General features: G+C 34.0%; 1 protein-coding gene across 1 annotated transcript in view; it reads left to right on the top strand.

Annotated features, from left to right (window-relative positions):
- The window catches only part of LOC132751584 (uncharacterized), a 40,025-nt gene that overhangs the window by 10,464 nt on the left and 12,540 nt on the right, over window positions 1-17,021 (top strand). The window contains exon 4 of the mRNA XM_060741769.1: window positions 13,118-15,967. Coding sequence (XP_060597752.1) covers window positions 13,118-15,967 — 2,850 coding nt within the window. The remainder of the gene's footprint in view (window positions 1-13,117; window positions 15,968-17,021) is intronic.

Below are 17,021 nucleotides of genomic sequence, written 5' to 3'. Positions count from 1 at the left end.
TAGATATATTTACTGAACACTTCATGATTAAATTACAACACACGGTAGTGTATGGGAGTAATATAGTTTAAGTATAGTTAAGCTACTGTAAAAATTTTATGCAAGTGTGACAGATTCGTACTGTGTGTTATTTGGTGTGGTGTATGGAGCAATGTTTGTGTACCCTTACCCAGCGGGACTTAGGCTACCTCAACAACACCTCCCAATCTTCTTAGATGCAGAGTCTCGATCTATCAAGTTCAAACATTCTGAAGGTCAGATTAGCTTTTCTTTATGTACATGTTAAAGATAAATTTTTCCACCTTTTGAGGAGTTGTATAGATGCAATGTTTGTATAGTTTATACCCAAGTTATTCACATCTATAGAAACGATCTGCTTTTATTTTAAAAGCTTAATAAAATAAAAAGCATAATTATCAATTTGTATAAAGAAGCTGATTATTCAGTTTCTTTTAAATCGTCTTAAAACTTGGTTTAATTAAATGAAATGAATTATTTGTCACCCTAACCTTGAGGTGATATTTCCTTGGTTAATTATGGTTGCTGACAGTGCTTAACAAGTAATCCTGATAGGTTAGCTGTTGGTTTTGAATCCTGCCAGGGTCGTTGAAGCTATTCAGGTTTGCTTGTTGAAAGTGGTAATTGGGTGTTTGCCAGCTGCTAGTGTTTAAAAAATGATGCAGTGTTTGACATCTTACATTAGGCTGAAAACTGTACAATTTACAGTGGCCATAACAATGTCCCATTTTGCCATACAGATCTCTCTATTCAGTCACATTCATGTCTGCAAATCTGTTGAGCTTTTCCAATCTACCGAGTTATGCAAACCTTTTTGCCATGCAAGTCTCTATTTGGCCAAGGATATCTCTATTTGGCCTAACAAATTTCTCTCGAGCCATACAAATGTCTATTTGGCCATGCAAATCTTTACTTAACCATCTTAATCTCTTAGCTATGCAACTGTATTTGGCCATACATCTACAAATGTCTGTCTGGTAAAACAAATATCTATTTAACTATACAAATATCTATTTGGCTATACAAATATCTTTTTGCCATACATTAAATATCTATTTTGCCATACAAATATCTATATTGCCATACAAATATCTATTTGGTCATACAAATCTCTACTCTTGTGCAAACACTTTTAATGTCTTGTTCAGTTGGTTGTGCAAAATTTGGCTCGAGTAATTATGGCAGCTTTTCCAGAAAGTTTGCAAAGTTTTATATGCTTTTAAATAATTATGCATGATATTAATTGTATGATATTCATGTATTTATTAAAAACAGATGTAGCATGTTCAATACCAATCGTGACGTTTTTAACCAAAAGCAAAACCCTAGCTGGTAAACATATTGTATTGTCTAATACATTAAAGCAGCATGCCTTCAGATTCATGCTAATTTTCACAAAAATTTTGAAAATGTATCTTCAAGTAAAATATTGTGAATTGAACTAAGAAAGTTGAAAAAGTATCTTAAAGTAAAATATTGTGAATTGAAATAAGAAAGTTATTTATACATTAACAATCCATGTAAATTACCCCTAAAAAGTCCAAATTATGCAAAAATAGTCTTTATACTGTGACGGTAGCACAGTAGAGATATGGTGATAAACACTTCAAAATTGTTGTGTTTAATTGCACATAACATGTAAATTATATTACTTGAATCCTGAATCTTTCTACTTTTCTTAATATCTTTGTACATTTTTCTCAAGAATGATTTTCTTTGAATATTTGGCTTATCTGAAGGCATGCAGCTTTAATGTGTCTTTACAAAACTTTTTGCACAGATTCTATCAGTTTGTGGTAGACATAACACAAATATAATCTGATAATTGATTTTATCTATAACAAATGTATAAATTATTTAATTGGTATATGAACAATAGAAAAGTGTTTCAGTTGTAAAATAATTATATTATATAAAAAAATTCATCATGTTACAGGTAACACAAAGGCTTCATTTAGGATGAATGAATTACTTTATAATGATTGCTTCTTTTTGGAATTATGGAATAATATAAAGAACATTTTGAAACATTCTGGAAGGAAATCTTCTGACTATCTGTCTCTAGTTAATTATACTGTGGGGAAAAATACAAGCATTATGAAAATACAATCAATTTGGAACTTCACAAATAGGGGGAAAGCAACTTAATATTTTAGCATTAGAAATACTTTGTCACTAATCTTAGTGACTTTGTTGCAATTAAAATGTTTGAAATTCCATATTTAGTTTGTTCAGATTTGAAAAACACAGTCACTTAAAAGAATGATATTAGGAGAGAAATTTTATGACAACTAAAAACATGAATATAATTGTATGTGTATGAATATTGCCAAAAATAATGTTAATGTATACAATCCATGTACTCTAGCTGTGACTATGCATTAAGTAGAAATTTGAAGGTCCTTTCTGCTGAAGTTGTTATAATAGTCACTTATCCTGCTTTCAATTTGAAACTGTCCATTAATGTTTAGTATAAAAAGTTGTTTGGTCAGACTGCAGCTCTTATGGCTTATGCATTGGTCAGTTACTACCCCCAAATAGCTAATAAGAGGTAACAGAGGAAAAGTGCAGAGTTTTTGCCTCCACAGTCTGGGTCACTGCAGCGATTTTTTTGTGTGCAAAAAAAGCGTGGAATATGTTCCATTTGCGATGTATGGGTGTGTTTAACGGTAATTTAATATGTAGCTCACTGACAGTCCTTCCTTTCATGTTTAAAATAATGCACGGAAGGGCATCTGAGGTCTTCCTCTACCAGTAAAGCTGGAACATTGCCATATGACCTATACTGTGTTGGTGTGATGTAAAACTCAAGCAAATAAAGAAACTGACAGTCCCTTTTGGTTAGGCTTGTACAAGGGAGTGAATGCACCTCCTTGTGCATAAATATTTGCAGAAGCATGAAGATGGTTTAAAGTCCAGGTTCCCCAGGGTAAAGGATTTAATAAGTCTGAGGGGATTTAGCACTATTCTTGCAATAGGTCTGATTCAGTCATGCAACAATAGCATAGCTAGCTTATGACTTTTCTTCTCACACACCTGTTTGCAAGAATTGGCTTGAGTTCCAAGTATCCCCTTTTGGTTGCTGGGAGGGGCTTACATGTATATTACTATTGACTGTCAGGCACATTAAAATGATTTAATATAAAATAATTTGCTAGGATTAATAGGTTTGAGCCCTGTTGGTATGAAGTCCCCAGATCATTGTATGCTATTAGAAGTGCATGTTACCTTTTTCCCAGGAGTTGTTTTTGAGATAAAAAAAATTTAATAACCTGAAGTGTTTATGAGTTGCAGCATAGAATAATATTCAACTAAAAGCAATTAAATACAGTTTTGGATTGCCATTGTTTATCAATTCTTTCATCTTTTTCGAGAAAAAATGTGAAAATTTAAAAAAGAAAAATCATTCTGGAGCAATAATTGTTTGAAATTTCAAGGATGTCCTTTAAGATTTCCATAGGGAAAATGGCATAGTTTTTCAATTTATTTTTTCAGCACAATTTAACTTTTTATAATTGCTTTCCTTTAAATGTCAACACTAATTAGAACAATCTTGTATCATCAGTGTGTTCTACTTGTTTCAAATTAGTGTTGAAAAAAAGGCAAAGGGATAAAGAGTTTTTAGGAGTATCAGTGTTTGTTAGGATTTATTGTTATTTCCATGGCGATAGAAGCAATGATGTCACACAAGGGAACCTGTGTGGGGTTTTGTGTTCGTCTTTATATTTTCCTCCATCTTAAAATTATGACAAATATCAAAGAATTAGGTACAAGTATTTTTTTTGCAAATAAGTGAAAAAGGCAAATTAATATTATGCAAGATATATTTTTTGTCATTAATGATTATTATGTATAAGATGTTAATCTTAAAAGAAAATAGAAAAACTGATCAGAGGAGGGTAACATCCTAAAAGATAATAAAGTGTCTGTCTCTTTACCCAGGGTTTGAGCCTTATTTTGCTCAATACCATGTTTCCCTGTATAACACCAGTAGGGTTATCATTATTAACAGATTGGTGATCCATATCATTGATTGAAATGCTCTGAAAATCATTGCTTTTTCAGCCTGTAGATTAAAATATCCCCCTTGACCCTTGGCCAAATGGGCTGTTTTTTGTTGGCATGTCTGTTGCCTCAGATAAAAATGTAAACCCTGAACAAGTATTCCTTAAAAGTTATAGAATGTTATTGATATAGTATAAGCTGTAAGAAAGTTTTCCATAGTTGAGCATATAAATGAAGTCTGTCTAAAGAAGCTTGTTAGTCCCCTACCGGTTTACCGGAGGGGACTTTAGGTTTACCCTCCGTCCGTCTGTCCGTCTGTCCGTCCGTCTGTCTGTCAGTCCGTCAGTCCGTCCGTCCACAAAACTGGATCCCGCGATAACTTGAAAAGTACTAAAAATATTTTTATGAAACTTGGTATATGGATAGATGGCAGTATGGAGATTATGCACGTCTTTTTATTTTCTTCCTATGTTTAAAATTCTGGTTGCTATGGCAACAAATAGGCTGAAAATATGGCAAATTTTACACATAAATTGGATCCAGTGATAACGCAAAAAGTACTGGAAATATTTTTATGAAACTTGACATATGGGTAGATGGCAGTCTTAAGATTATGCACGTCTTTTTCTTTTCTTCCTATTTTGAAAATTCTGGTTGCTATGGCAACAAATAGGCTGAAAATATGGCAATTTTTACACATAAACTGGATCCAGTGATAACGCAAAAAGTACTGGAAATATTTTTCTGAAACTTGACATATGGGTAGATAGCAGTCTTGAGTTTATGCACGTCTTTTTCTTTTCTTCCTATGTTGAAAATTCTGGTTGCTATGGCAACACATAGACTGAAAATATGGCAAATTTTATACACATAAACTGAATCCAGTGATAACTCAAAAAGTACTGGAAATATTTTTATGAAACTTGACATATGGGTAGATAGCAGTCTTGAGATTATGCATGTTTTATCTGTTCTTCCTATTTTGAAAAAATATCTGTTGCCTTGGCAACAAATAGGCTTAAAACATGGCAAATATCACAATATTTGTGATTAGTCAAAAAGAGCTGAAAATGTTTATGAAATTGCATCTTTAATTCAAGAGTTATCTCCTCTTTAAGAATTTTGCTTTTAAAAATGTTATATTTTGGTAACAGGGATGTTTCAAATATTAACTTTAGAGTGTCCTTCAGTCCGTCTGTCTGTCTGTTCATAAAAACTGTTTCCTGTGATCACTTTTAAAGAACTTTTCCAACAAATTTACTTAAAATAGAGAAAAATGGAAACATTAGTGAATGGCCAATGGCCCTTCAGAATGTTGATGGGGTTCTAACCGGTAGGGGACTTATGGATTGCTTGCAATACTATGATAAATGCTTGTTATCTTTTAACTCTGATAAATATTTATTTATAAACCTGCTTAAGTATCTCTTTGCTATTTCTTTAAGTTTTTGTCCAAGTTTGAAACTATTCTTGAAATTGTCGTATGGTCAATAGATTGTGTAAACGTCAACATCTAGGTTAGCAAAAATTTTCTTATTTCTTAACCATTCGGATGAAACTGATAGAAATAAATGGTAAGAAATTGTAGATATATTTCTGTAAGATTTGTCTCCCTTATTAAATAAAAGAATGTGTGTGTAAGTGTACATACAAAAAGTGTTTTTTTTGTTTGGTTTTATGGGGCACCAATATAATTTAGGTACTGGTAATATGGTGCAGAAACAAGAAAGACGATTTTGGCTAGCAGAAACAGGAAAAATGATTCTTGCTTACCTTTGGTGTTACAAACTTTAAGTTACACATGGGGTCAAAACCACCGCTCCTGCTGGAGCTAAGAAATGTATAGACTTCAGTAATTTGAACCCATTTAGTTGCCTCTAAGGATCACACAGGGATCAACAGTGGCTGCAATTCTAATGCATCAAGCCTTAAAGGCAACCCCTCGGCCATGATGGGGAACAGTAAGTGCAGGAAGCAAAACAATGAATTGAATTATCCAAATACACTCAAACTGAAAGTTGTTTAGCAAATGATTAGTCAAATAATATTATTCCTGGCATGGAATATGTCTACGTTCCTTGCAGGAACCTACATCAGTATGGGGCAAGTGATTTGAATCCGAAACCTTTTATAGCAGGCAGTTAGCTCTCATTGGCATAGGGCCCTGAGATAAATTTTTTTGCTTATAAGAAATGAATGTTAAATGTCATTCATTCACCTGTTAAGTGTCATTCCTGAACTTGTTAGATGTCGAGGCTTCTCTTGTTGAAAGTCACACTAAGCTGGGTACTGTTCTAGTATTGTTGAGTAAAAATGGCTAGTCTACACACTATTACACCAAAAAATATTATCCCAGCACAATATCTAGTTCTCTCCCAACATCTGTTTTCTGACATCAGATATTTTACAGTCATATAGACATAATACATACAGTCACTATCTGGAGTAATATGAAATATGATATACTTAAAAAACTTCAAACCATGTAGACAGCAACTTGTCTATATTACAAGTGCCAACCTTGAAAAAGTTCAAAAACAAGATCGTAAAGTTCAAGTTTAAGTGCACAATTAAGTCCATTCAAGAATGATTATATTTTAAAGATTAAAAAGGGATGTTCAGAGTTGAACTTAAGAGTTTAAAAGGATACTCACTCATTTTATGATAAAAGATATCAAAGTTTGATAAATTAATCGAAAAAAAAATTTTTGCCTAAATAAGTCTATATCCGCCACAAATGCTAGTGTGGCGTTTATAATTTATGTGCTTTCCATAAAATCCTGCACCCAAAGTGTCTAACTGGGCTTAGTAGCACTGTAGATTTGGCACTTAAGTTTAGAGCTATACTTAAGCCAGCATACTTAATAGTTCAATTCAATCTGACCGGACTCTGAAACTATTCGGGCTACGCATATTTTGCATTTTGATTGTAATCCCTATAGTTAATACTGAATTATTTCAAAATTAAAAACTCTAGTAACAGATTTATTGGGCGAGGTTGTTTGTAAATAAAATAGGCACTTTTAACTTTTTGCTTTTTCCTTCCACCCACGTCTGTGCTTGAAGGACTTCTTGTTTACAAAAATGTATCTGGTATTGTGAAACCGTATGCTTCTGTTTGTTGGTATTGATTGTATTGGATGGGGAGGGCTAGATGTTTATTGGTATTTTCCTATCTTTTACTTGTTATAGGCAGAAAAGACTGGTGATAATTTACGTTAGGAGTTCAGATAATATGTATAGAAAAATAAAATTGATATATCACTTGTAAACACTTTAACCCCCTGTGTTAGGCCTCCGCAGTAAAGATATATGAGTAGAGTGTCACATGACAGAATATTGTAATATCCAAATACAGTTGTAAGGGGTTCACCACAGGCTTTTATATTCATTTTACCTTTTTTGGGGAAAAAGAAGAAAAACGTAAACATCACTTGTCACTAAGTTGGATTTTTATGTGAAAATCTTGTTTTTGAGCGTCAAGATTGTTAAATTTAAAGGAGGTTACGCTAGAAGGTTAGTTTAATTTTATTTTTATTTACACTGTAAATTGATAAGGGTTGGATATGATTAACTGGGTGTTGTCGTAAGAGATGGTGTATTGATTTAGTAGTGGGAATGTGTTTACAATATGGGAACATCATTCTAGCATATATATTATAAGACACTAAGGTGAATCTGGTATGTGTAAATTTCTACCTTTACAACTACAGAGGCAAACAATACGGCAGTATAGAGTTAATACATACTTTCTGTATAGTCATATTTTCTCCTGTGTGTATGTATATAAGTATGTGTTGTGTGCATCAGTACACCTGTGTAGAGTAGTTCAGGTCTGTCTCTGTGTGTGTGTTTGGTGGTGTGTCTCTCTCCGATTTAGTTGACTTTTTTTCGAGTGGATTACTGTTTAGTAACCAGATTAAAGTGTTTGTTTTTGAAAAATCGAGGAATAAGTTTTTTCATTTTGAAGTGTTTATATTGTGAATTAAGAAGAGACGAGGGTTTAATTTTCTGTAGGACGAAAAGGTTTATATTTACAAAGATAAAAGGTTATGTTGAAGTAAAGTACACTGGGATGTACATGTTATTACGTTAGCTTGTACAAGGTGTAATGTACACATAATGAACGAACTTGTGGAGTTTGATGAGCTCTTTCTCCATCAGATACTTTAATGAAAAACACCGAGATTGTAGACACTACAGGTAATAGACAAATATTGATGGGTGAAACATGTTTATATAGTACTTTATAGAATAATTAATCACAGGGACTCGGCACAGTGTTGGGATATTCTAGAAAAAATATCTACTGTATAATATAATATATAGTCAGTATACAGTATATACTTTTTTCTAGAATTACTTTTTACACTATCCCAACACTGTGTCGAGTCCCTGTGTGATGGATCATTGCTATGATGATTTAAAAAAAAAAAAAATTATTTAAGTTCATGCCGACACTTTTTTGTTACGTGGCAACTGATATATACCAGCTTATCTTAACACGCACAGGCAGGCATTTGTATAAAACTACCAGCCTTCTATAAGGGATTTATGTTAAAAATAGCTAATCTACCACTATCTCAAGATAACTCATTATTCTGCTTCCTCAAGGTTGCTCATTACTCTGCTACCTCAAAGTTGCTCATTATTCTGCTACCTCAAGGTTGCCCATTATTCTGCTACCTCAAGGTTGCTCATTACTCTGCTACCTCAAAGTTGCCCATTTTTCTACTACCTCAAAGTTGCTCATTATTCTGCTATCTCAAGGTTGCTCATTATTCTGCTATCTCAAGGTTGCTCATTATTCTGCTACCTCAAGGTTGCTCATTATTCTGCTACCTCAAGTTTGCCCATTTTTCTACTACCTCAAGGTTGCTCATTATTCTGCTATCTCAAGGTTGCCCATTATTCAGCTATCTCAAGGTTGCCCATCTTCATCTATCTCAAGGTTGCCCATTATTCTGCTTTCTCAAGGTTGCTCATTATTATGCTATCTCAAGGTTTCTCATTTAATTCTGATGTTACTAGGTTTCCATTATTCTGCTATCTCAAGGTTGCTCATTAATTGTAATCAGATTTCATGGAGTTGTTCATTTGAATAGGGGATCAGCTTCTCTTTGTCATGTATTCCCACATCTGTCTGTTGATATAAGATCAAAGTTATGATACTAGCATAACCAGAAAATTGAGGCCCAAAAAGAATGATACTAATTACATTAATAGTAGGATTTGGGTAAATGTGTTAAAATAATTAGTTTTGAAATTGGAGATTATAAACCAAGTTTCTATAATTCAATTCATGTTTTTCAATGTATTTAATGAATGTGAAGACAATGTATTGTAACATTCATATGCTTGTGGTTACTATTCATCAGTTGAGCATGATAAAGTTACATTTTGTAACCCAATAGGCTTGTGTTTTAAGATGGCTAAGTTAACACTGAATAACTTGCCATAAAAGGGACTTTGGGTTATGTTTTCCAAAAAACTTGAAAAATTTCTGACTTACAATATAATATAGTATTATGTTCATTGTAATGCAGTTGTGAACATTGAATTTTTTCTTTGAAATTGTTCAATATTATACAAGAAGGTTCTCATGTAATAATGCACAAGAGGGGCCAGAGGTCTTCTACCTCCATTAGCTAGTGATAGAGATACAGTATGAGTTGTGAAGACCTCAATTAATTTAACCCTTAAAGTGATGGAACCGAAAGCATTCAGACTTTGCCACCAGTATAGAGCCAGGCCAGCCTGCACATCCGTGCAGTCTGACCAGGCTTTATACTGTTGGCTGACAAACTTTAAATATTCACATTGACATCCCTAAAATTGATAATGGAGAGCTCCAAAAATGGAAATTCAGGTTGTGTCTCTTGTGTGTTTAGACTGGTGAAAATGATGTGACATAAAATTGTTGATAGTTTGTGTTGCTGCATTCTGAAACTATTACAAATTCCATTTTTCATCTTTGAATAATTGCTTCAGTTTGGCTCCCGACATTTTGACAGGCAGCTTTAAAGATTATTTGTGTTCATTTAATTTGTGTTTTATATGGGCTGTCCAAATCTTTTGTAATTACAATAGGCACTGCATTATCAGAGATTTGGTGACGTCTTTAAAATAAGGGATGTAATGTCAAGAGTTTATAAAAAAAAGTTGTATTTTGTGTTAGAGATGTGTAAGAGATAAAATCGTAAAATGTATGCATGTAGTATGTTCATCTGGGGGGAATACTCTACTCCATAGAAAAATCAATTTCTATAGCTGGAAATATATGTATGCACTGGGAATACATGTATAATATGTTAGTACTTTGTTATAAGCCAGTCATTGGCATTTAATTACTAAGTTTGAATTGGAAAAGTTGGGCAGTTTTGTGTTTTGATTATAAGTTGTGATTGCAATGTTATATTTACAACACCAATGTTTTTATGTGCAATATTTGTTGTTTACGCAACTGAATTGTAGGGTATATTTTTTATCTTTTGCATAGTCAGCATAATTTCTGTAAAAATAACAATAAATTGAATCAATAGCAAAATTTTTTTCGTGGCTGAGGGATTGCCTGCATTAGAATTGCAGCTACCGTTTAACCCTGCATAATAGTAAGAGGTGACTAAAAGGGTCTGAATTACTGGAATCAATGCATCTCTTAGCTCCAGCAGGTGAAGTGGTTTTGACCCATGGTGTTGCTTTTAATATGTAACACCCCAAGGTTAGCCAAAACCATCTTTCCTGTTGGCCCCATATGACCTAAATTATGTTGTAAAATGAAACAAAACTAAAACAAACAATAGCAAACTTAATTGGCAATCAAAGTGAGTTAAATTTTAAATTGAATCATTTATGAATTTAAACTGGACATTTATAAATATTTTTTCCCCCCATCAGTACTGTACTTATCCATGTTATGTAACAAGTGATAAAGTATAAAAAAACAAGTCTATTAACCAATCATAAGAACAATTCAATCAGTGAAAATGTTTATATAATAAATACATAGAGACTGTATGACAAGTCATTAAGGCATCATTATGCTATTTTTTACTGCCATCATCAGTTGGCGCTAACTGTTAATGTAATGTCCTTGGTTACCATTTCCATCACATTAGTGAGCCTATTATCACTCGACTTTATATACGATTCTAGGTTAAAATAATCAATTCAAGGTTAAATGGAGAGCATATTGTGAGAGACACATTTATATGTTATGCTGGCTTCAAAAATGTATAGTGGGGCATATAAGGTCTTCATCCACCAATAAAGCTGGAAATTTGTTGTCTGATGTTAACAGTGTCATTGTGATTTTATACCCAAAACAAACAAACACACAAACAAACAAACAAACAAAATAAATAATATTTTTGATGATTGTCAGTGTGATCATAAAACATCTCCTCCTGAGTCCTTAGTAATGAAAGGATATATACATTAGTGTAAAATCACCCATAATCACAAGTATACTAATGTCTAGGTTTCCCTTGGAACTTTGCCATTAAGTTTATACAGTTAAAAAGAAGCTGTAAATCAGCATTGATCAAAACTAATATTTCTACAAATATTGGCATTGTGTTAAGAGAAAATATTGCATAGAAATTGGAAGTCTGGAAAACGACCCCCCACTCCCAAACAAAAGTTTATGTCTACATTAACAGAAAAGGTGACTAAATGTTGAGAATTTCTTGAAAGAAATGTTCTGCCAGTAGATGGTCTGACCTGAAGCTGTGGTGCTAATTGTAACAATTTTCTTTCTTAGCCAGTGTCTTATTGGCTTCAGACTTCTGTGAGTTTGAATTCAGTATGCTCTATGCAGTTGCCATCTCTTGAACAATTTTGCTGTTATTTCATGTATGACATGTCCTTCATCTTCCAATTTGCTGATTATACGTTTTAGTATTTTAGTTTCCAAACTTTTGATGTGACAATAAATTGTATTATTCTGATTTGCCATAAAACTAAATAATCGGAAATAAAAAAAAACCCTAACATTGAAAAAAAGAATACCATTATATTGTTATGGAGGAAATTGTCTTAAGTTGTTTGATAATATAATGATATGACTAGCCATGTATGTGTTTTGTATTAATTGTGCTGTTTTGTATAATGTTAAAGGTCATTTTAGCAAGGTTTTTTTTTCAATTATGTGTGATAATTATACTCATTTGTCTGTTTCCTGTGTTATCTCGTATCCTTTATATGCTGAATAAAAAAGTGTTTTGGTTATGTGTACAAGTTAGATGCTAGTTTGTATACTGAAGAATACATATGAGCCGCGCCATGAGAAAACCAACATAATGGGTGTGCGACCAGCATGGATCCAGACCAGCCTGCGCATCCGCACAGTCTGATCAGGATTCATGCTGTTCGCTATTAGTTTCTGTACTTGTTATAGGGTTTGTAAGCGAACAGCATGGATCCTGATCATCCGCGCAGTCTGGTCTGGATCCATGCTGGTCGCAAACGCATTATGTTGGTTTTGTCTGCTGTTTTATAAAGGTGTAACGGTTTGCCGGTATACCGATATATTGCAATATGAAAAAATAAATTTCGTTCCGTGGTACGATTTTTGGAAAACCGGTATTTTATAAAAAATCATAATTTTCAATTAATTGCCTTCTAATTTCCTACAAATTTCGCATAAAATCTTTAATTAGCGAATTTATTGGCGGCAACTATTACACTTTAAAGTCAATATGCGGCCGCATAATTTACATAAGCGGCCCAGATGTGAAAGGTCACACGCGACTCGTTTTGTTTATCAAATTGTGTGACACTTTACTTTCTATTTTCTACTAAGAATATATACATATAGTAATAATATATAATGTTACTCCATCTTTACATTAAAACATATACACGACAATACGTATTGCAATATGCTTTGGCAAAATGGCAATATATTGCAATAAGGTTTTTGCCATATTGTTACACCCCTACTGTTTTATAGCACAGTCCTAACTAATATGTTAATGCAGTATTCACAGTGGGTAAAGCTGCTGTTTTTGTAATAGAAATAAGAAAGAATTATACATAGTTCAGAGAGCCATTGAAAATTCAGATAATTATACTGAAATTGTATATTTTCCAGATGATGCGCCAGTTGGCACAGATGAAAACGGCAACCCAATCGAAACCCGTAGCGTGAATCCGGCGCAGTACAAACAAATGAGAGAGTCACCCTCAAGTGGGGGTGGCACAGTGGCTAATCAACCATTCGAAAGTTATGGAACCTTTCCTTTAGGACATCTCACCCGATCTGATTATGGTTCAAATAAAGAAACTGAAAACGATAATGCAACTAAAGCATTGAGGCGTCGTAAGAAAAAACAAGAAAAAGAGCAGCAGCTGCAGAAAAAGTCAGAGGACATTGAAAATTATAAGGGTGATAAATCACTGGAGGAAGTATTAAGTTTCATAGGTGGTGGGCAGAATGATTCAAATAAAAAGGCAAAGAAAAACTCAAATGTTGTCGAAGAAATTCCAAGTAAAACACAAAAATCAAATAAGAAAAATAAAGACAAGAAACAAAAATCTCCTGTTGCCTCCAGTTCGGTAGAGGAGGTTGAGGAAAAGGGGAGCGACTTTGCTCAACCTGCCCTTGCTGGTGTTGAAACCCAAGGCGGGGAAGACAATATGGGAAACTCTAGTGGTAAAGCTGATGTTGATATTGTGGAAAATGGTGATGTGGATAGTTTATATTCAAGTTCTGAAAAAGTTGCTAAGTCATCGCTCAAACAAAATGATAAAATTGATATGTCTAAACATGCTATTTATGTTAATAATGATAAACTTGCAAAAGGTGCAATTTGTAGGGAAAGTGTGAAAGAGAAGGAGCCTTCTGCTACCAATAACAAAAGAGATATTGTGACCGGAAGTGGGGTAGAAAACAACAAAAAGAAATCTGATAAACCAGCCAAAGCCTCAAAGATGGATAAATCAGAATTGCCTGGAACTAAATCAGATCATGATATGTTAAAATTAGATGCTAGCTTAATAAATAATGTCACAGTTAAACAGAAAAATGCTAAGAACAAGAAGAATAAGTCCTTAAGTCCGCCTATAAAGGCTGAGAGTGAGCTTTCTTTTGCAGATATGAATCATCAGCCAGTACTTGCTAGCTTTGAAGCTTCAGAAAATCTTGTTGATGATGCTTTCATATTTACTGATTTAGAGGTCCCTCAAGTTCCAAAAGAGGATGAATTTCAAGTTGTTGGTAAGAAAAAGAAGAAAGTTACTAAAGAAGTTGTTCCTCAGAATCATTTTATGACAAACAATGGTAATAGTAAACCTGGTCGTAGACATGAAGACAAACGTCCAGTTCTGTCTCAGTCTAGTAACAAAGCATCAGTGCCTAGCATTGTTCCTCCCTCATCTATGGTAGAGGGTGATGCTCGTTTAAGAGATTTAAGTCCATCGGCATTTCCAGCCCTTACAAGTGGCAAAGGTAGACAATCAGTGCAAGAAGGTCGCAGAAATTCTACTGGTGATGTTCCCATTCCATCTGGTTTAAAATCCCAAGACGATAGTGATCTTGAATCTGTTAAGTCACTCCCTGCCACTCAAGGCAGTCAAGCTGTTGACAGTATTCTGTCACCAAGACTATCATACGCAAAGATGGCCGCCGGACCAAAAGTTCCGGACTCGTGTAGCTCATCGGAGAAACGTTCGTCTCTGGATAGTGGTGATTGTGAACATGATCACAAAAAATCTGTCTGGAAAGGCAGCCCCACTGAAAGAAGACATTCTATAGGTTCTAGTCCAGAGGTATTGAACAAAGTTACTGGTGTTCAATCCAGTGTTGCTACCTCCACTGTGAAGACAGGTAGTCAAGAACATATTGTTTCAGATGTCATTGTAATTTTGGAGAAAGGTGCTGCTAGTGTTGCTAATACTGCAGTGACAGATAAGGAAGAGACAAACTCAGACATGAAAAATGTAAAGGAGCCTAGTGTGCAAAATAAAGAAATTACTTCACTAAGTGAAGCTAATAGAACAGTTAAAACAAGTCCAGTTCAAATGAAGTCATCTATTATTTCACCAAATAAAAGTACAGACAGTAGTACTGTGCATGCTAGTAGTGTAGGAAATTCACAAGTGACGCTTACAAGCAAACAGTCACAGTTTTGTAATAATGAATCGGAAACGAATTCCACTTATTCAGTTTACAATAATAAAGATAATAGTGTAACAAATTCTAATGTGATTAGTAAAGGTAAAACCTGTTCTAATAATGGTTCTAATGGTAGGAAACAGAAGTCTGTGATCTTCTTAGATAAACGTGTAGAAGAGACCCCAGAGAACTTGGGCATATCCTTTGGTTTTGAGATAGATAACTTAGTTAAACCAGGAAATTCTGGCCCTCATGACTCTCCTGTAATTGATCAGTCAGAACAAGTTATGCAGAAATCTGAATGCCATTCAGCCTGTGAAAATGTTCAATTTGTAGACTTAAATTTTTATTCCAATGATTTAAAATCAGAACCAAAAGATGCTAGTGATGTTGTTATTAGTGGCACATCTTCCAATTCTAGTGTGATATCTAAATATGTTAGCAACACGGATAAAGCAATTAATTCACTTAGTAGTTCAAATAATGAAATTGTTAACCCAGTGACAAAACTAGTTCGAATTAATGGAATAATTCCTCCTCAGGGTCATAGTTCAAACCTTGTGAAAGAAGTTACGGAGAATGTTTCGGTAAATATCGGAGGTTCAGGGGAGAAAGTTGATACTGAACAAGCCATTCCAGAGACAACTGAGGATAAAAATGTAGAATATGTGTATTATGGTGAAAGCGTAGTGTCATTAAAGAAGGATATAGTAGTGCCAAGTCTGAATAACGGGCCAACAAGATATTGTGGCCTTGTACATTACATTCAGGAGACAGATTTGCGCAGTAACTTCAACGTGGCAGAAGCAGCAGCATTTTTAACAAGAGGTGAGTTTTGTATTTGAAATATATATTCATAATTAATGGGGTTGAAATTATTCATAAAGTTTGAGTAAGTATGAAGTATTCAAGAATTAATATATGTGAATGACAGCACAAATTTACAACTGCATTGAGTCCATAAATTCGGAACAGGCATATGATTATTAAAAATATCTTATAAATGGTAGTGTAATAATATTGTGAATTATAAAAAATGACTCATCACAGAAATTTCTATAGTACTGCTTTTGATTGCTGTTTATCCATCTGTCCCCTCTAATTTTTTTTTCAAACATATTTTTTTCTCATAGAACACTGCTAGAACTTTAATAATTGACCAGATATAGATCTCCAGAAATCAAGCTACTGATATTCTTGCCTTTTTAGCTCACCTGTCACAAAGTGACAGGGTGAGCTTTTGTGATCGCTTTTCGTCCGGCGTCCGTCCGTCCGTCCGTCGTCCGTCGTCCGTCCGTAAACTTTTACTTTAAATGACATCTCCTCATAAACCACTAAGCCAATTTCATCCAAACTTCACAGGAATGATCCTTTGGTGGTCACCTTTAAAAATTGTTCAAAGAATTTAATTCCATGCAGAACTCTGGTTGCCATGGCAACCGAAAGAAAAAACTTTAAATATCTTCTTTTAAAAAACCATAAGAGCTAGAGCTTAGATATTTGGCATGAAACATCTTCTAGTGAGTGTTTACCAAATTTGTTCAAATAAAAGCCCTGGGGTCAAAATTGGCCCCGCCCCGGGGGGTCATTGATTTTCCCTATATGCATATAGTAAAAACTTAAAAAAGCTTCTTTTAAATAACCCAAAGAGCTAGAGCTAAGATATTTAGCATGAAACATGTTCTTATGGGTGTCTACCAAGTTTGTTCAAATAAAAGCCCTGGGGTCAAAATTGGCCCCGCCCGGGGGGGGGGGGGACATTGATTTTCCCTATATGCATATAGTAAAACTTAAAAAATCTTCTTTTAAAGAACCCAAAGAGCTAGAGCTAAGATATTTAGCATGAAAATCATTTTCTAATGGGTGTCTACCAAGTTTGTTC

This window comes from Ruditapes philippinarum, unplaced genomic scaffold, assembly GCF_026571515.1.
Source record: "Ruditapes philippinarum isolate M1 unplaced genomic scaffold, ASM2657151v2 ctg904_1_1_1_1, whole genome shotgun sequence".
Lineage (NCBI taxonomy): Eukaryota > Metazoa > Mollusca > Bivalvia > Venerida > Veneridae > Ruditapes > Ruditapes philippinarum.
Note: the sequence above shows the minus strand (reverse complement) of the source record. Positions and strands in the feature narration are given on the sequence as shown.